This window comes from Lonchura striata, chromosome 7, assembly GCF_050655825.1.
Source record: "Lonchura striata isolate lonStrDom1 chromosome 7, ASM5065582v1, whole genome shotgun sequence".
In the NCBI taxonomy this organism is placed as follows: Eukaryota; Metazoa; Chordata; class Aves; order Passeriformes; family Estrildidae; genus Lonchura; species Lonchura striata.
In genome coordinates this window covers 24,867,292-24,888,301 of record NC_140709.1, presented here as the reverse complement: position 1 = coordinate 24,888,301, position 21,010 = coordinate 24,867,292, and the positions used below count along the sequence as shown (strand labels likewise).

The following is a 21,010-nucleotide window of genomic DNA, read 5'->3' as shown; positions in this document are numbered from 1 at the left end:
ATCTCTTAATGTCATGTTGCTTTGTCATGGCTAGCTGAAACAACAAAATGTGGTGATTCATAAATGCTAAGAATGAAATAACTATGTTCTTTAGAGGTATCAAATATTCATTTTTGGTCTTCTGAAAAATACACAATTGTGGTTTTGAGTTTTTTTCACCTTTTTTCCTGGAGATGGTCGTTCTGGCTATAGTGAAATGCACCTCTTCACAATGTAGTCTTTATTCTTACCAGGAAACTAAGTTGCCTTCCAGCCTGTTTGAGCTGAGGTTAGTGTAAAAAATATATACCCTGACATAAAAGCAATCTGTGAAGAATGCTGTTTATCATAGCTAAAGCATTACTCATCTGTTTTTTGAGCCATGTTTCATAGACTGTCACTAGGCTCCTGTGGAAAGGAATTTGGCAAGTACTTCTGAGTCTAGATAGTGCCCACATCATACAGGTTTCCAGTGTCTGCTGTGGTATCTTAAGTGAGCAGTCGCATAATGCTTATTTTTAACATTTGAGAGGGTCCCTTGAACAAAAATTATTAGTTTTTAACTGTACTAAAGCATAGAGTAGCTCAGCCTTATGAGGAAGTACTGTCACCTGCATTGTAATTTGACCTGTGACCTAAGTGATTTTCTTACATTTCCCTTCTGGTTGGTTTGATTGGTCATTTATACCATTTTTAACAGTAAACACTGTTTAGATGTTCAACTTTTATGGGTAGTAGACGGTTGCTTGCTTTATTTTGCTTTCTTACAGTTGAAGGACAACTTAGTGTATGTTTAAAAATTAGTTTCTTTCAATATTTATTCCTGGTGGAAAAAGACCCTTTACATGCACAATGGACCAGCCTGTAAAAAGATGTGAATTTTTGAGTGATTGGTTGGCTAATGCTTCTTCTCAAGCACAGGGTGATGCAGAAAGTGCTGCTGTTAGCCTAGTGATTGTTATTATTGGGCCACAGCTACAGAAATATTTGGGTATTCCCTGAGATCTGTGCATAAGGCCAAATATTACAACAAAATTCATACCTATTCTTAGTCTGTTCATATTTATTATTCTCTTTTAGGCATCATTCCAAAGGTAAAACTGAATGCAAAGAGATGCTGCAGGAGTATTTGCGTTACAATAATGACACGATGAAGATTCTGGAAAATTGGCACTAATGTAGTTCCTAAGTATACGTCTGCCTATTGAAGATGGGCTATACACTGAAAATTCTCTAGTCTCAGCTGGTAAATCTAAGATGTTGGCTTCTGCAACTAAATAGTGTTATTTTACAGAACGTTATTTTCCTCTCTACTTGAAAAATATTTTAGCTAAGGCAAGTTTTGTTTTTATGATCTAAATATTTTTTTTATAGTTGTCTTCAGGTTGTCTTCATAAGGACTGTTCAGTGAGACAAGATGTAATCTAGGATGCTCTTTTTATGGGAATTAATTTAATGGCCACTTGGGTACTCTGGCTGGAATCTTGGTTCAGGAAATGGGATATAATGATTGATAAAGCCCCTTCTTTTTAAGGCAGCATCTGTTTGGCTAGATGTGAGTCAGGCACTGAGGTATATTGGAGGGAATAAAGGTTTTACTGTGTGCCTTCCCAACAGCACAAATTTCAAATGCAGTTAGATTCTTGTAGTGACATTTATGTAATTTTGGTGCTTCCCTTATCATACAGGAAAGAAGACCTTATAAATGTATTCCAGTATACAAGGAGGCACACTTTGGGGGATAATTCAAAATTTCAGGTTGCAATTATGGAAAGGTAGAGTCAATATAAAGACAGCTTAAAAACAAAAACCAACCCTATGAGTATTCTGCTTGATGCACTTTTCATTTTACCTCTCAAAGCTTTCAGGCAAAGAAGGGGTGGATGGGTGGGTATTCTGTGGGTGGTTTTGCTGTGGCACATCAGAATGATCTCCCACTGCTAGAAATCAAGATGATGAAGTAAACATTCTGGTATCTTCAGTGTGTTTATTTCAGGAAACTGTGTGTGCTAGTGTCAACTAAACTTAGAGCAGGAGTGTAGAAATTCTACTTAAATGCAAAGGGAGCTGCAAAGGATGTGAATATGGAAAATTATTTTTCTATTTCTTCATGCTGCTAGCCAAAAAGAGCTTGATTCTTTCAAGTGAAGAATTCTGAGTTATTATATCTATGTCTGTTTTGTTCTAAAGATTAGGTATTCAATCTGTGGAAGACCAAGGGGCAACTGTGATATGTTTGACTTTCCTGGTTAGAATTTCTGGGAGTGGGTGTTGAACAGTCTTATTAGAATGTGAGAAGGATAAGAGTGCTGTCATGAACAGCACCTAGTTTCAGAAAACCTGTGTTTGCTGTATACAGCATTGATGTGTTTTGGGGGATTCCAGAAGCAGTGAGACAGTTTGCTTTGATGTTATGATCTGGTATCTGATGAAGATTTTTTTATTCTTCCAGTTGCTTTTTCAAACAATTGTTTCATTAGCAGTTGTTACAATGTAAGTTATGTGTTCACTTGTGTGCTATAAATATTTATATAGCAAACTTATAAATAATGTAAAGAAAAATATTTTTATGATCTTAGTGAAAAAGGTTGTTGTTTGACTGGACTTGAAATACAAACAGCTAGAGGCAAAGGCAAGTTCTTGTACAGGCATGTGCCCGATTTTAAGAGGAGCATTAGAAATCATGCTGTGGATGTTTGAATAACTGTTACTTTCAGCAGCCTTAGATGATCTTTTATTAAAACTGTAGCCTGTGCAGTTCAAAACATGCATTTTCAGACAGCAGATTTCTTTTCTGTGGTTTCAGAGGTACATTCTTGCATGTTGCATGGATGAGTGGGCAAAAGAGGGAATATTGCGGGCTGTTCTCTTTTGCATCTCCTGGTTAAACCTCAAAATAAGACCATAAGGTGAGGATGCCTGGTTTTCAGACTTGGAGTTCTGCAGTCTAGACCAACTGCCTGAGAAAAAGACTTGAAAAGAAATATGCTCAGACTGTGCATAGCTTTTAAACTCTTTCAGTGTACTCTGGAATTGTCTTCGTTCTCCCAGTTGCTCTGAATAAATCTTGTACATTGTATATTCTGCTCTTGACTTCCTCTGAAGAATAATAGTTATTGCTGAAGTACAGTGACCTATTTTAATTTTGAAAAACAGCTTAAAGAACTCATGTGTGTTAACATTTGTTTCTTTTTTTTTGCCAATACTATTTCCAAACTGCTACTAATTACTTAGGTTTTTTAAAAAATAGGTGTGGAATTAAATAAAAACAATTTTCCAGAGCGATGCTGACTCCCTTCCTTCATTAATAATTGGAATGTAGTTGAGTTGGACAGGACAGATAAGTTGAATTGGTGCAGATAATGTGTTGATGTGAAGAAAAACACCTTCATCAGCTGGGGAGTAAGGGAAGAAAAGCAGGAAATAGTAGACTTAAATCCAAGGTTGTCAAAGGAAAAATGAATGCTTTTTACACCTTAATTATATCTGCAGTATCTTGGCATATGACTGGTTTTTATGAAACATATATTGATGTCCAGGATTTCAAGAGCTTGCCCATGGTATTTCACAGTTTTGGTTGTGAAAGGTCTCTTTGCTTTTGATGAAGTGTCTGAAGATTTATCTTTTATCAGACATTCAGTGTGTTTTCACCTTGTTGTGTTAGTGCCAAGTCTGGAAAACTGTTGCCTGAAGCATGGTTTAAAAAAAGAAAAATGAAACTCAAAGTTGGCTAAAAACAGCATATTGAAAGAGACTTTCACTTAACATAAGATTTTTTCATGTGGAACATTCAGAATTTGAATTTTTTGGCTGATAGATTTGTATCTTAGTTTTTGAATTCGAGAGGCATTGGAATGTCTGTGCTGCAGAAACCTTGGGATGTATTCATCTATTACTATACTATTTGAAGCTTAAAGAAAACAAATGTTCTTTTGTTCAGGTTTTCATCTAGATTACTTTCAACATAAACTGGGTTATAGAACATTGGATAATGCACAAAGGGCTTCCTATAGCTTTCTAATCCCTCTCCAAACATCTTTTTCAGGATTAATTATTTTCAGAATAGTTTATGCTTATTAAGAAGAAACACAGAAATATTAAAGCAAGTGATCTGCACTGTCACTGGCTTAGTGTGCTGCAATATTAAATTTAAAGGAGGAGTGTTAGTGCCAGTTATACCATAAGATTCTCTGACTGAAAAGTGTGCCAGATCTGATTGGTCCCTGTTACATGGACAGAGTATTAATGTGGTAGAAATGAATCTATGTGCTCAAAGTACCAATCATTATTTACCATTGCTTTAACTATGGAAATGTCTAGAAACATGGAACAGGGATGTGAGCTTTGTCAGGCAGTTTTTTTAAAGCATTTTAGGTTTTTTTTCTGTTCAAATAGCCTCATTTCTTTAAGCAGGCAGGTGAATGAATATTAGAGATGAAAGCCTACTAGAATCTTACATTTATGTGTGCACTCTGCGCTTATGTGCTCATACAGCATATTAGTATAGTGTTCTATCATATACAACTTTTTAACAGAAATGGATATTGGCATTATAACACAGGAATGATCACAAATGAAGATACTTGGATGTCCAGATGAGGTCTAGAGAGAGTATATTTCCCAAACCAATGCTATATAGTTCTTGAGGTTAGGTTTTAAAATGCAGAAAAAGTTATTTCTTGAGATAGTGTTTCAAACATTTGTGTCTTGACTACTGCATCGCTAAAATAGCTTTGTAATAAATTCAGTAGTTGTTTTTAGGAGGCAAATTGTTTTTTTCAGGATCAAGCAGAATCTTGTGCAAGCTTGTATTTAAATAATAAGAAAGGTTGGAGGTAGAAACATCAGTTGGCCAAAAGATGGTATGTTTTCATTTTGGGGTTTTATGCTGTCAGTTGATTTTGAACATACTTAAGCATCTGTAGTTCAAAATTGTTACTATACTGAATTTAGAGTGAATGAACACATTCTTGTTGCTGACCCTTTATGCACATTAGTGTTTCCAGTTGAACTCAGAATTCTATTTTTCTTTCTCTTAGTCTTTGCATCATCAATGAATTGTGGTATAGAGAAAACCTGCAACTTAATTTTTTTACAACCGCTTTTTGTTAGCGCAGTGTTTTCTTTGTAAGGAGGGACTCTTTATTATATTAACCTCATAGTAAAAAATCCATTTGTCTCAATCAACTTGGTTGATTTAAGGTAGGAACTACTGTCTCAACATGCAAGTGTGCTGGATAGGGTCTCAGTGCAAGACACTTCCCTCATGTTGGGGTCTCAGTAAAAGATACTTAAGATACACTGCTGATAACTCTGTCCCAAAACTGTTGATATAATGAAAACTGTTTCTTTGTTTCAGAATTCTGTGATCATATCTTTTCTTGAAAATGTTGAAATGGTACATCTGAAACTCAGAAAGCTCTTGGACTTTCCGTCTTTCCTCGTGTGTTTTAATATCTCATGCTTGTCCTAGCATATTAAGGATATAAAAATTATCTTGAAAGGGTAAATGTTTCTGTTTTATTCCCCTAAAGTATTGGTGAGTTTTCTTTCTTTACACTGTAATTTAAAACACTAGATTATGATTAAATGTTACAACTGGTATCTTCGAATGAAAGCTTTTATAATTTTTCATAATCTAGTACTATCTAACTAACTATTTTGGAAACTAGATCATTGACTTAGAGTGATTATGAGTCTGCCTGTTTAAATAGCATTTCAGACAGACAGAATAGACTCTCACAGTCCATAGTGGATAATGAAATTATACATAGACCACACTTTAGTGCAGGAAGCCTCACTTCCATTTGAAAGACCTACACTGTGTTGGTACTGTACTTTATCCAGGTATCCCAGAATTATGCTGCTCATTTTCTTTATGTTCTACTTCAACATACACTTTGAGATAATAGGAGATGAGGTGTTGAAAAATAACTTGAGTCCTGAAGTTACTTTGGCATGTCATGTGGTTCGATCTGGACAGAAATAAAAACTATTTAAAATCTCCTTCCCTGTGAATGTTTTAGGAATGTAAGTGGCTGATTTCAAGGCATCACACCAGAACCATTATCCTTTCTCCATTTTTTTACATCTAATTCAATTCTAAATGACTCCTTTAAGGAAAAAAACTCCAACCCAACTACACAAAACACATACAATCCCTCACCTCTTATGCTGGTTTTATTTCTTGTTATAAATAAAGATGTATCCTTAGAAGGTGTGATAATTCCCACTTAGATCATAATGTGTTAAAGTGCAGTGCATATTTGCTGTGATCAACAACAGTGAGAAAGAAAAGGGCTATAAAAAGGAAAATTTGAAGTTTTTAATTGGAATGTGCTCTCTTTTTTGAAGTGGTTAATGTTTTGAGTTCTTATGCCAAGAAGTTCATATAGTGTTTTCTGAGCATTTGGTCTCTGCCCTCATTTATTGAATTAATTCTTTAATTAGTGTCCTTTGGGATGTCTTCCAGTTGTGGAACTTGTACTAAGATTTCCTTTTACAGAACTTGCGACTTAATATTAGCTGTTTCTGAAGCAAGACACTAACTTCTGTGTGCCTTTTGCAAGTAAATGTTGACAGGCTCATAGGAAATGCAGCTGACGTTAGGAAGCTTGGGTGGGGACTACAAGGAGCTGGCAAATACTACAGGGTTCAGTGCCAGACACACTGACATAACAGTACTTCACTTGTAAAAGTTTTCTTTAGGCTGCTAATTCTGTCTTCACAGTAACTGGAACCAAAACAGTGTCTCTGATGCCAAGTCAAAATAGCTAAAGTAACACTTTATGGGAAATTGAGAATGCTTTCCATGGCTTAGATCCTCAGAAATATTAGTAAAAAGAGCAAGCTTCTTCCTTAATGAAAGGGTGAATTATGAACAGTGCCATGTAATGAATGCAGTGCAAGACAAGTCCATCTATCTAGAGTGAATGTCAGAAATAGCTCAAAGAGGGAAAGGCTAGCATTGTCAAATCTCTGTAAATACTGTGCTCTGAGTGATTTGTATCGTGGTTTCAATTTATTTGATTTGCTAGTTCATAGTTATATTTCATAAGGCACCCTTTTAATAGCTTCCTTTAGCTTTCAAATAAAAATTGTTTTCTTCAGATGTATCTAGACATTGAGAAATGTTATGTGAGCACTTTTACAGGAGTTTGACCATGTCACCTTAAGTATAATATGTTTTGTCGAGTTTATAGTATTTCTGGTCCATGTTAGAACCTAAGAAATAGTAAGGCAAAGCTTTGAAGGGGGATAATAGTGGAATACAGCTTAGGTTTGCTTTGCAGAAGTTCAGGCAGAGCTTGAGTTGCTGCTACTATGCTGTCTTCAGTTTTGTATGTGGGAGGACTTGGAGGAGGCATCATGGAGAGGAGTCTTGGTGGGGAAGGCATGCCTGGCTTACAGAATATAAAATCTGCTGCAGTCTTGGTGAAGGATGCAGCAATATTACATAAGCATATTGGTTTTGGTATAATTTCATTGTCACTCTTGGATTCTAGAAAGTGCTTCCTTTCATTCCTTAAGAGTGTAGTACTCAAAGCAAGTGGTGGAAGAAAGGAGATTCAGATGATTAATTTAATCTGTTCAGTGTTTTTGCAGTGCAGTGTGCCATGGCAAGTTAGCTTTAATGCTATGTAATGCCTCTTTTAAGGTAGGCACGTGCATTGTGCTCTCCCACAAAAGCAGAAGTTCAGGTAGTAGACTGAAGCAGCTTTGCCTAGAGCAACTGGATGGCAGTATGTTGCATCCATGGGAGATATGGGCTTCTGCTGACCTCAGAATTACAGATCACCTCTGAAGTTTCCTCTGACCTATTTTATCAAGTTAAAATGAAATAAAAGCAATATATAATAATAATAATAATAATAAAATACTATTTTTAAATCTTGGTTTTGTTGGGGTTTTTTTGCATTAAAACCATCATATAAAAGAAAAAGTGGATTGAGCAGTTTTTTCTCTGATATGACCATTAATCATTTTTTGTAACATCCATTTTCAGTTTGACTGTGCAATATTGGACATCGATGTCTTACGGACCAAGATTTGTCTTTTCCTGAAGAGTAGCACTTAGTTCATTTTTAAATCTACAAAATGTAAACTAGTGCTTTCTGATAGCTATGTAGCAAGTAACTATGTAGCCCATGACTTGACTAAATCAAGCTGTTCATCTCACCATTGATTTTTTGTGTAGCTCTTGCTGGGGATCTGTTCTTATGTATTTCTGGACATTCTGTAGCACATATCTGAAATTTACCTTCTGTACTGCCTGATTGCTTCCAAATTATTACCTAGATTTTTGCTTCTCCAAGTATGTAAATTCTCTTCCTGAACCAGATCCTATCTTTGCCAGTATGAGTGTACATAGAAAGGCATGTTGTCTTAGCTCCATAAAAGGGGTGGGAGAACATGTTTGGAAAAGAGATTGAAACAAAATATTATTTTTCACTGAGATAATAACAGATAAACTTTGGAGAATATTATCTTTATCTTGGTCACAAATTTGTTGAATGAAGAAGGATCTGATCTGATGTTATGGTGACTCTTTACTTCCAGAGAGAAGTTCCTTTGTTGAATAAAAATTGTGCAGTATCACTGAAGTGATCTGGTCAGCATCCAAGATTTGAACTGTCTCAGGGGATGTATTGCTGACATTCTCTATGGCCTGTTAAAACATTTCTGTTTACAGATTGTAGTGATCTATTTGTAGTGCAGTGAGACTGCACTTCCTGTGGTTGAATGGTGTTGCTTAACTGTGGTCAGCTAAATTCCTTGGACAGGAGTTGGATTTTTCTAATGTAATGTCAATAGATTCTGCCAACAATAGCTGGCAATGAAGGCACATGCAAGGTTAGCATGAATTTCTGATGGTATATTGCATATTGTGAACTCTGTTCTTAATAATTTTCTGCATCATTCTGACAAAAGTGAGCTGCAAAAATGGCTTTGTAATTATCTATTACAACTTCCATACTAAGTCCTTACTAGTAAGCAGGAGTTTTTATGATCCTTATGGATGAACATTTGCTTTGATTTATGAACACTTTCAGAAACATAGTAGCTGACGCCAGTTTTCTTAGACACTGACAAGAAAGTTTGGGCATCAAACTTTTTTTTCTTTTTTTTTTTTTTCCAGATGGAGCAATTGTCAGATGAAGAACTTGACCATGGTGCAGAAGAAGATAGTGATAAGGAAGATCAGGATCTCGACAAGATGTTTGGGGCCTGGCTGGGTGAATTGGACAAACTCACACAGGTGAGGGAGGTTTCAGTCATCTTACAGAATAATTTTTTGTTCGTATTATGTTTCTTTTTAGTTGGATGCCAACTGCTTGACACTGCCACTTGCAACAAGGCAGACCTGTGACCAGTCCAGTAATCTTTAAAGGTTTATATATTGGCTTGTTTACCCCATCCTGAGGTTGTTATATTCATTTTGTTCAACCTGCTAGTTTGACCTATCACAAAGGGTATAACAGTTCCTTCCGAGAATTATAGAATTGATATTTTGTCCTTATGTCTGTAGAGCAACAAGGACTTCAGCTGACAAGAGACAGGCTGTGTCTTGAAATATGTGCTTTGACACTGTCCAACTGTAACAGCATTTATTTGTTGCACCTGAACAGCAATAACAAAAAATTGTTAATGCTGCCACTGATGACCTAATGAGATACCCTGATACACCCTCAAGGACTCACCATTGTTCCAGAGTATCTTCCTGCATCAGTAAAGCAGCTGATAGGACATCTTTCATTCTTTCCTTCTTTTTAGAGCTTTTCCTTTGCTTCACAAGCAGATACTGCATTTTGTATGGCGTGCTGCACTCCTGGGGTGATCAGCCATTTCTCTGTGACTGCCTGCAGAGGGTGTTTCAGCTGTGTGAACTACCTGAATAAAATAGTTAATGTTCTCCCTGTTTGTCATATAGAATTAAGCAGAGGTATGATAAGTGAAGGTTCATTAAGCTAGAGAAGAGGCAGTTTTTCTCACCTTCATCTTGCCTGAAGGAAAATTGAGCTAATCATGTAACAGGAGTTCAAATTCAGGCTCGTCTCTGTTACTGTCTCTGCCATCAAGTTCTAAATGTATATAGCACTATAGGGGAAAACAGTTTATTTTCCTGAGCTCACACATGCAGGGCAATAAAGAATTCTGCCTTCTGAGATGAGTGGAAGACTGTGACATTAATCTGTATACACTAATTCCTGCTGGTTTTTCACTTATTTGAAGGGTTTTTAATGGTGTGAATCATTTTGGGCTTTGTAAATCACTTTGAGTGATGATATTCACAGAGGAGCACAATGGGTCTTGGACCCATTAAGCTTTGCTTAATTTCAGCTGTTCTGCAGAACTGTTGAGCTTCAGTGACAGCAAGATTCCCTATGTAACACATTCTACTCCAGGGGCAGAAGCTTCTGACCCTGTCATGTACTTACTTGGGTCAGCAGCTGGATAAGAGCTGCCCTTCTTACAAAAATCCTGGTATTTATTATAACAATCATATGGGCCATCATAACATAACAATTCAATGGGTTTTAGACCCTTTGTTCTCTGCCCCATTTTTTAAAGGTATGAGTGGCCTAGAAATATAAGTATACTTTACTTGGAGTTTATAGCTATACTATTGACATGCAGACTTCAGGGTGATGTCTCACTTTGTTGTTGGTCCATTGGCAAATTACTTAAAACCTACTAAAAGGTACTTAATGGTAGGACCCATATTATTTGGTTCTTACCTTCATATTGCTGTTCAAGACTGTCTGCAACATAGCCTGACAGTTGCCCTTCTATCTCTCGCAACTACTGAGAAATGACATTTCCCCCAAAACTTTGAACGACCTCATATTGTTCTGTATAAACAAGTTAATGGAGTTGATTGTGTCTCAGATCATTTATTTGGACTGTCATCAAATCTTGATGGGGCTGTTCCAATGAAGTCCCTATAAAGGGAGGTGATTAGAGTTGATGAGATCCAAAGTGCATTCTCCTGTAGTTTCAGTATTTTTTGCTATCTATCAGCTGGACATCAAGACCACCAGGAGGAAAGGCTTTTGTCCCTGATATCCTTGATCTTTAACTTCTTTATAGATTTCCTAATTGTTTATTTTTAGGAGATTTAAAGTAAGACCCAGATGTAGCTGCTTTTTAAAAGATCTGAAATTGTTTGAATGCCCATGGGAATCATTTCAATTCACTTTCACTCTTTAATTTTTGGTCTAACAGAAGTCTCAAAATCTGCTGCCTGTGTGAGCAATATTTGGCGTTGATGAAGGGTGTCTTAACATTTATTCTGCTTAAGTTATTCTGCTGCACGGTGCACGTTAAATGAAAAAAAAAAATACCCTGCTTCTCATGATTAGTGAGAATTAAGCTTTTGGGTGCTGTTGCAGTTTTTAGCAGTTCTCCAAACTGCTGGTTTAGCAGTTCTGGAGAATGTGCTCAGATAATGGTGAGGGCATATCATATGTGTGTCCAATGATCTGCAATAACTTTAATAATGCCTGTAAAACATGGTAGGGGTACTTTAACTAGAATATATTTGCTTCACAGGAAATCTTTTGTAGAAGTCTGTGGGTTTGGGCTGAAGGAACAGGGCCTAACTTGCCTTTTCTGTCTCTAGTTTCACTGATGTCTCTAGGGTTACAGATTTTTTTTTTTTTTTAAGTCCAGGCCAAGCTGAGGAGAAGAGGGAACTCAGGAAGAATAAACATTAGGGGAAAAATTAGTGCATTTGATCTTTTTAACAAAGACTTGACTAAAGATGTAGAAAATGAACATAAAAAGTTTACATGAGAAATGTTATTCTGTTGAAACTAGAAGATACTTTTCCTTCAGGCAAGCATATCTTCAGGAACTCTTTATCAGTACAAGCCTTGCCTAATTTCAGATGTTCTGCAGGCCTGTTGAGCTTCAGTGACAGCAAGAGCTGGATTCCCTATGTAACACATTCCACTCCAGGGCCAGCAGCTCCTGACCCTGTACTTCTTGGGTCAGCAGCTGGATCACAGTGCCCAACTGCTTGCTACTTACGAAATCCTAGTATTTATTATAGTACTATATCCATATTAACCATCATAACATAACAACTCAGTGTGTTCATTAAAAAGTTTCTTGTCTTAACCTCTGCTAGTTTTCCTAAAAAAATATGTGCCCTACATAAACTGGCTAGGGTTGGTTTTCATAACTTAATGTTATTCACAGGAAAGACTATTGAAAAAAAAATCTGAATTTAGTGAATTTAAATCCCTGTTAATAAAATAGAATTCTTCACTCAATGTTTTTAAGCTCTTTCACCATAATTATGTTCATAAGCTAATGGTGGATATCTTAGACCATATTTTAGACTCTTATCCCAGTTTGAATGTTATGCAGTTTCATGCAGAGAGATAGTTAAAGGTAAGTCAGCTGTCTGTTTCAAAATGAGCTAGTGTCTAACACCATTGAAAAAAGCATTTGGAAAATCCTTCTATCTGTTTCAAAATGAGCTAGTGTCTAACACCATTCAAAAAAGCATTTGGAAAATGCTTCTATCCTTTTGATTCTGGAAAAAAGCAGAATGTGTTTAACAACTTTTCTTCACTTCATATCTGGAGTCAAATCTTTGTAGTATGACGATGTTTGTTTTCAGTCGAAAGCCTGAAAACCAGGGGTGCTTTTATATATGCAAGTAACTTTTGAAAAATTTCTCTTAGAGAAAATTAATTCTCATTCATCTTAAGGAATTGGACAAGCAAACCTTTGCCAAATTTTATTTTGCCCTTTTTTTGATCTTTTTCAGAGTTTGGATGCAGACAAGCCTGTTGCACCAGTGAAGAGGTCACCTCTCCGCCAGGAAACCAATCTTGCTAACTTCTCATATCGCTTCTCCATGTACAATTTGAATGGTTTGTTGAATTATTTACCATATATAGTTTAAGAAAAATACTAGTTTAAGAAAAAAACCTATTCCAACTATAAATTAAAATATTGTAGAATGTAAGAACACTTAAATACACTTACAGCTGAGGTGAAAACATATTTGCTGAAGGTGTTGCATTCTGGTGTCCTTTTCTTTCAAGTATTTGAGTCTCCTAAAGCATTATATTTTACAACACTTAGTATTTGAGAACTGTAGTGTAGTATTTGTATAGAAAAGCTTGTTGTGGGATCTGGTCTCATGAAAGAATGACTTAACTGGGAAGAAAGAGAATCTTGTTTTATGGAACAGAATGCAGGAATATAGCTACAGAATGCTTTCAGAATAAACAGAAGGAAATCTTAATTTAAAGGTTTGAGTATGTATATAGTATTTTTGTTTTGGTTTTGTTTTTTTTAAAGCTGTTGCATTACTTTAGCAGAAAATGCTTAGCAAAACATCTGTACTTTTTCAAAAAGTGAGGCACAATAATACACAAATGTGTTTTTACATTCCGTTCACAAGAAAGCAGTTTCAGATGTATTCTGACCATTCATGGACTTCTTTTGCTGACAAATGGGTTTAATCTAAATAGTGTGAAAGTTGCACTGGTCAAGGATAGTAGTGCAAATGAATTTTGGTTCAGCAGTGCACAGATATTTTGCACTACATACAGATGGGAAAAGAAAATGCTGCTTCCTTTGCTCTCTTAACTATTACATTTGATAACACAAAGTGAGGCGTTGTAAATAACTCTGCACATACTGACTACTCTTGTTTGTTGCAGAAGCCCTGAATCAGGGGGAGACTGTGGATCTGGATGCCCTCATGGCTGATCTCTGTTCCATAGAGCAGGAGCTCAGCAGCATTGGCTCTCATTCAGCAAACAATGCTGCAGTGAAACGCCTTGCCACGGAACCCAAAACCCAGAAACCGCCTGCTAGTCGACCTCCCACTAAGCACAGCAGCGTGAAAGGATTGTCCTCCTCTGCTAAGGTGACTAAAGCATCGCATGCCAACGTGTCTCTGGATGACATCACTGCACAGTTGGAGAAGGCCTCTTTGAGCATGGATGAAGCAGCCCAGCAGTCTGTTGCAGAAGACACTAAGCCAGTGGTTACTGCCCAGCACAGGAGGACAGCATCTGCTGGCACAGTGAGTGATGCTGAGGTGCGTTCCATCAGTAACTCCTCCCGTTCCAGCGTGACCTCGGCAGCTTCCAGCATGGACTCCTTGGATATTGATAAGGTGACAAGACCACAGGAGCTGGACTTGGCATCGTTAGGGCAACCAATCACTGAGGTAGGATGTCACTAATTCAACATTTTTTTGGTTCGGGTCTTTCTCTTCAGACTTACTCATTTTCTGTGCTGGCACTCATAGTTAAACATTTGCAGTGCAGTGGGGTTGATTGAAGACTTGCTTTTACAGGAACTACCCATATTGTAGCTGCTTCTTTCTCTGGTTTTGGTTGTGTCTACAAGGAAACTTTTTATAAAGAATGTATTTAGGGGGTTTTTTAGGAGCTTTCCCCATCTCTTCCTCCTCTCCAATCAATCATGCATTTTAGTGTTTTTATTAGTTTATTATTATGTAATATTTTTATTCCAAGTAAATATTGCCTTTAATTTAAATCTGAGGAGTGCACAGCTGTGGAAAAAAGAAAGCACAATTGACAAAATTCTATTCCTCTTACAGTACAGTTAATACCTGAAACACATGGAGCAAATTTGCTGCTATTTAATACTCTTGTTTAATGTATGACAGGAGGAGCTCTTTGAAGCAATACACAATACAGAAAAATAACTGGGCTGCAACACAACATTAGCAGATATTAATTTCAGATTTGGATGCTTTGACATTGATTAATTAGAAAGGAAACTTAAGTAAGAACATCCAGTTTGGTGAACATTGCAACTGCTAGTGACTTGAGAGAAAATGTGGAAAATGTATTTTGAGAACTTAAACGTAGAGGTTCTCTTGAAGGAATACTCTCTGAAACAGAAATCTGACCTGTTAAAATGTCAGTTGTACTAATATGCATGTTCTCTTTCATGAGAGAAAACTGGAACAAGCTGAGTTTATTGTAAACAATAATTAAAACAAATCTGAATGGGCTGTACTGAAAGCATGGTTCTAACACATCTGCAACAGAAGTTCATTTAATATACAGTGAACAATGCAGGCTTGTCAGTCTTATGATCAACTCATTGAGGTCACACTAAATCTCCATTTGAAATGGTGAGAAATGAACAGTTTAGGTCAACTTCCTTTTTGTATAAAAAGTTTGTGTTCAGTATGCTTTTATTGGAGATTTCCTATTGAATGAAGTAAAACAGATAGGAATGTGCCCTTTGCTCTTTGGAAATTAAAACGCAAACCTTTGCGTTATTGCTCTAGGCCTAAGCGTTTAAGTCCAGCCTGTGACAGTATGACAGCCATTGATTGTTGTTTGTTTGAGAATAATTTTCTTTTTATGGTATGATAAGGTTTGTCTTTGGTTTGTTGGTTTTGGGTGGGTTGTTTATTTTTTTGTTTTGTTGTTTTGTTTTGGGTTTTTTTTTGCGTCTCCAGTTGTTATTCATTATTATATATCTGTCTTTATGATGTAGAAATTTAGGCAGTCTTGTATTTTTGTCTCTTCTCAGGCTAAAAAGAAGACTTCTGTCAATTTGTTGCTCTAGCTTGCATAGCATAAGAAAAGCATGGATGTTGCATTTTTTGATTTTTAATGCAAGGTGTTTTCTGCAGTTGATCTTGCAGCTCTCCCTCTAGATTCTCTCTTTTAATTTGGGAGTTATATGCTTGAGATATGAGTAAAATTGTCTTTCTTGTCTCCCAGGTTTTTTCAATCTTTTATGTCATGAGTAATCAACAAACCACCTGCTGCCTTTAATTACCTTGATATTGGTGAATCAAGGGACAGAGGTCAAGTTGCTTTGTCTCCATGGGAAGCTAATCTGTATTGCTGCAAGTGCTGCAGTTGCCATTTCAGTTGCTTTCTGAGCTCTTGGCCTCTAATTGCAAGGCTCAAAATCATCCCCAGAAGCTTTTCTCAAAGACCTGTGAGGGCTGCCTTTGTACAAACGCAGTAATTACTATTCATATAAGAATGTGGCTATTGTTTCTCTGCCCAGCTAAATTGATAAGAATGATTGACCTTTGAAGGAGGTAACCAAAAGTGTCAGTAATTTGAGATCCAGATTCTGCTCTCATCTTGAGAGCAGACACCTTTGCACTCATTAACCATGCTGTTTGCTTCGGCTGTATCTATTTTTTTAATTTCAGTAGCCTGAGAAAGGTGTTCAATTCTGAGAAATTGTCCCTTTCAATTTACAGAATTGGTATTCAACTATTCAGTTATAAAATTGTTATGTGATGGGATGGGACTTCTTACAGAGAAGCAAGTTTCTTTTCTCATTACTGGTGAACAGGGAAAGGGAAATCACTTTTTTATTTTTAGTTTGTGACAGATTTTCTGGTGGTGTTTTTTAAATGAATTTAGTTTTTAAATGGATTCTTTGGAAGAATCATTGGGTATCAACAAAGCTGTTTACTTCCTATGTCATTCATTTAGTGCCCAAAAACTAGTTTAAGGGTTTATTAAACCTCTTGGCTAGGTTGTGAACCAAAATACCTTTTGCAAGTAGGGCTGAATTGTACCCTTCCACCCACACAGTTGACTCAATGGTGCTGTTTCTAATAGAAAACATCTCTCTCAGGAAATAGTCTTTGAAGAAGTCATAATGTCCATATAGGGGAAAAACCCAACAGTTTTTATGCAGAAAGTGGGAGAGGCTATTTATTCATGGTCACAGCAGATCTGTTTTGAGATTTGTTGTTCTGAAGTAGTGCTTAAAGTAACCTCTTTTCTTTTACCTGTCTTCCTTGAGACTGCCTGTAGGTGAGCTGACCTTTAAAATTTTTCTTTACTGCTGTGTCTCTTCTGAAAGAGGTCAGTGTCTTGGCAGCTCTGCCCTTTTGACCGATACTTTGTCTTCTCCAGGCAATATAGGTACTTTAAAAAATCATCCTTTCTGCTGTAACTTCATGCTATGCTCTTCCTGAGTAAAATGGAAGACAGTTTTGATGGGAGGAAATACTTGTCTGAAAAAGGAAATTAGGCTTTACAGTTATAAACTTCAGTATTCTACCTTAAAAAATACTGCTCTGTATTTAAGAGCTCTCTGTCTTGGCAGCGCAGGAAAATCCTGTGCAAGTCATGTACTGGCCCACTAAAGGTGTGTGCAGTCCAGTATACTGTCTGACTGGTAATAGGGACCAATTCCACAGCCACCAGAAATGGTGGCTTCCCCTTCCTCTCATCCATCCTTCCTCACAGTTCTTTCCTTCCTCTCTCATCTTCTCCCTTGTCCCAGCTTTGGCACTTAACCGGTGCTTAGTACCCCAAAACTTTCTGCTTCTATTCTGGGTCTCATTCTGTGTTATTTGGGTGAACTGCAGAGGCTCAGATGACTGATGCACATTAGGGAGGTAATAGCCAGGGACTGGAGGCTGGAAGGGAGAGCAGGAGTTCACTTGTTGGTGGTAATTGATTATTCAGAACTTCTTGCTTGAGTATTTGGACAGGCATCTTAGTGTCTCGTCTTCCTCTTCCTCCTAGCAGCCTGTGCTGTAGGCAATTCCTGGGGTTGCACATATATCAGCATGATGACAGATGATAACTCTCAGTGGTCATATTAGCCAGGACCATCCTTGTACTCATTCTGAATTTGTCTTTAGATCACTTTCAGGAGAGCTGACTGGAGTTCCCTTGGTTATCTAAAATTGTGAGTTTATTAGTTGTTATCATGGTTTATTTTCTTCCTTTCCTCCTTTCCTATCTCTTTAGACATTGTGAATGTCTATATTTTCAAAGACTATCACTTTGTAGTCTTAAGACCTTGCTTGGTGGTACTAAATGTTTCTGACTGCACTTCTGTTCTTGCCTTCAGTCCCCCCTTAAGAATTGTCGAATAAAAAAGAAAAATTGTCTCCACCCCACCCTAACCCTGTAATTTTTTGCTAAATTGAAATTTGTCTTTGACAAAATGACTTCACAGATCCTTGCTTGAACAGTATTCTTTCTTAAATTGGTAGGTTGTATTTTGTTTTCTATGCTTTTAGTTGTGTAATGAGTAGCATGCACCTTGAAATGTTTCTGTGGGGGGTTATTTTACTTACTAATTTGGTCTGTAGACCAAACTAGTGAAGTAATACATGAGTTGAAGGTAGGGGAAATGATGTCTCTGTGAATAACTTACTGCCTCCACCCACATTATCTTTTTCTTCTTCCTTTGGTCCCTCTGCCAGCAAGAAGTTGTCTCTGTTTTCCATGAGCTGTGCTAGGGTAGAAGGAGGAGAAAGCAGAGGGGAGAGAATAGAGAACTGTGTTGATGATGCTTGTGTAGCTGTGTGTCTGGCGAGTGAAAGGCTCCATTCATGGGCAGTCATTGTTACTGTCCTGCACACGCTCAGTGAAGAGGTTGCAGATAAGTTTGAAGTTTGCCATCTGGTCTGGCACAGTTCAGCATCACCCTCCACTCCTCTTTATGTCTGTAACCCAGTTTGCACAGCTGAGAGACTTTGCACATACAAAGATAATGCAAAATGTAGCTGGTAACGCTACATGATTTAATTGCATTTTATTTTTTAGCTTTTACTTACATTTATTGTAGATTTATACTTTGATGCATAAGGGGTAAAAATCATGAGAAGAAGAGAGTGGCCAGTGCAATAAAGCTATATGGTTTTTGTTTCACTTGACAGAGAAAGCAGTGTAGAGTCAACATTAATGTTTCTTTCAGGGTAAAAAAAGGGGGCTTTGGAGGCATGACAGCAATTGTCATGTAAGCTCAGCACACATAAATCTGTAATGGCTAAAAGATTGTGTGGGATAAAATGAAAATCTTGATATGGACGTAAAGGGACAATAAAGTTTGTGTTTCATAGCAATTGTGCTCTAGTTCTTAGTAGTCATGCTGGCATTTCATTTGCCTGTGCAGTGGTGTAACACAGAAGCTTTGGTACCCATTTAAAACTATTTAGGGTCATGTTTTATGTGGGATTGCTAAATGTTGCCATGTATGAAAAGGCAGTTAACTGTTAATGTATGCAGAAAAATGAACTGATGATATATATGGTCTTTGTTAGGCAACAGTGTCTTAAAATAGAGCTGGACTGCTGAATCTCATCTGTTATTTGTAGGTGGTTTAAAGAAGAGTGGTGGTCTGTTTTAGCTCTTGTAGGAATAGAGCATTATTGGCTTTTGTATTTTGGGAGCTTGAAGTTTGATTACTTTTCCTTATGGTCCATGTGTTGTGTGGTTAGCAGATGTGAAGGATGTTAGACTCCAATTTGTGAGAGTAGTCACAGATAACATGGCAGAGGTTTGGTTTATATTTCTTCTAAAGACTTTTAAAAAAATAATTTCTTTTTCTGCCAGTTGTGTTATGTCCTTAGTTTAGAACACAAAGTCTATTCTGGAGCATTTCCAGTTCTGCTTTTCCTAAGCTGAAAATAGTCAATGGAAAGACTTTATTTGAAACACAATTAGACCATTTCTTCCTCTTTCTTTTCCAATTATTAGTCACAAAGTGTTCTTTTATAAGTCAAAAGTAAGGGAAAATTGTGCTTATCTGTGTTCCTGAAACATTACTTTGGCTTCCAGTTTTGTTGGCATAAGAAGTGAGCCATCCATTTTTCAAATGTTTTTGAAATACATGTAAAATGACTCCTCGTTTTTCAGATTTTTGGAAGCTTTCAAAGCATTCTCTGAGATAAACATATGATTTTATAAAATATAAACAATATTTATGTATTTCAGATAAATAATCAAATGTGCTTGATTATGCATAATTGTCATATGATGCACTAGAACTCAAGGATTGCTAATACACTTTTCACAATGCCTGTAAACCAGCACATAAACTTTTTTTCATGTTATACTTATGGAATCTGCAAAGCAAATTATGGGAAGGGATAATTTTAATTTTTTAAAGCATTTTCAGTTGAGAACAAAGGATAAGCAACTGAAAGTTTTGTTTACTGCACATCATGGAATGGTAGGTTTCAAAGATTGGGGTAAATTAATTTAAAATATATGAAAGGGAAACATGAATTTAAACATTATCATTGCATTGGTAAGTCTTGATTCTCCACTCAATATATCTGAGTTATTTTATATCTGTGGAACTAAAATTTATCCTGTAACTTTTCCACATAGGAGATAACTAATAGAAGTGTAGCAAGAACCATAAAACATGTAAGAGTAGTTTCTCTTGAGTTAGCTTTGCCTCACACTGATGAAAAAGCTTTACAGTTCCCTCCTGGAAGGAACAGGAAAAATGGACAGTGTAATGTATGTCTTGTTTGACACGGGTGGCTGGCAAGGCTGGTATCCACTCAGAAATTACAGTGAGGGTGTACTTTGTTAGTGTAAGTGTGAACACCAAAGGCATTGGCTCTAAATGCACCTAAATACAATGTTCTTTGAGATTTTCTGTGAGGTCAGAGTCTTCTGTGGACAAGCAACTGAATGACTCATGCTGCTATCCTAAATGCTGGGTAAATAATCACGCTTAAAAATTAATCTCTTTATTTTTATGTCTGTTCCATAGCACTTCAGAAAAATACTTGTGTTTATGAAGAGTTTCTTGAGAAAAATTGTGTATCGTTAATACAGACAAGCTAAGAAAATGGTTGTTTAGAGGTTCTTTCTCTTACCAGATTTGTCTGCAGGAGAAAAAATACCTTAGATGAATGACCAAATAAATCTAGGCAGCACACTCTTGGAACTACCCATTAGACTTGAGTTGAGAAATCAGAAGTCTTGCTTTATGATGTTACCAAACTTTGCTGAAAGTGTGCTGCAGAGGAGTTGTATGCAGCAGTTTTATGTTGGTTGCAGTTTCCAGTAAAGATAGCACTCTACTAGTGATGGTTAATTATGGAGCTTTTAAAACAGCTAATTTCTTTGTGGATGCACCATTCTGCTTAAAACAAATTTCTTTACATTTTCTGCAATATTTGATTAGATTAGAATGTGAAATACTAAATCTGTAGGAAGTTAAAAACAAATTACTTGTTTGTCCTTGTTTCATGTTGCCAAAAAAGAAATTTAGGACATATGAC

The 21,010-nt window shown here is 36.7% G+C and overlaps 1 protein-coding gene across 3 annotated transcripts in view; it reads left to right on the top strand.

The window, feature by feature from the left end:
• RAPH1 (Ras association (RalGDS/AF-6) and pleckstrin homology domains 1) overlaps positions 1 to 21,010 on the top strand; it is a 151,516-nt gene that overhangs the window by 88,139 nt on the left and 42,367 nt on the right. For all 3 annotated transcript variants that reach the window (XM_085585186.1, XM_021531342.4, XM_085585185.1), the window contains exons 2-4: positions 9,119 to 9,238; positions 12,761 to 12,866; positions 13,665 to 14,179. In XM_085585186.1, coding sequence (XP_085441312.1) covers positions 9,119 to 9,238; positions 12,761 to 12,866; positions 13,665 to 14,179 — 741 coding nt within the window. The remainder of the gene's footprint in view (positions 1 to 9,118; positions 9,239 to 12,760; positions 12,867 to 13,664; positions 14,180 to 21,010) is intronic.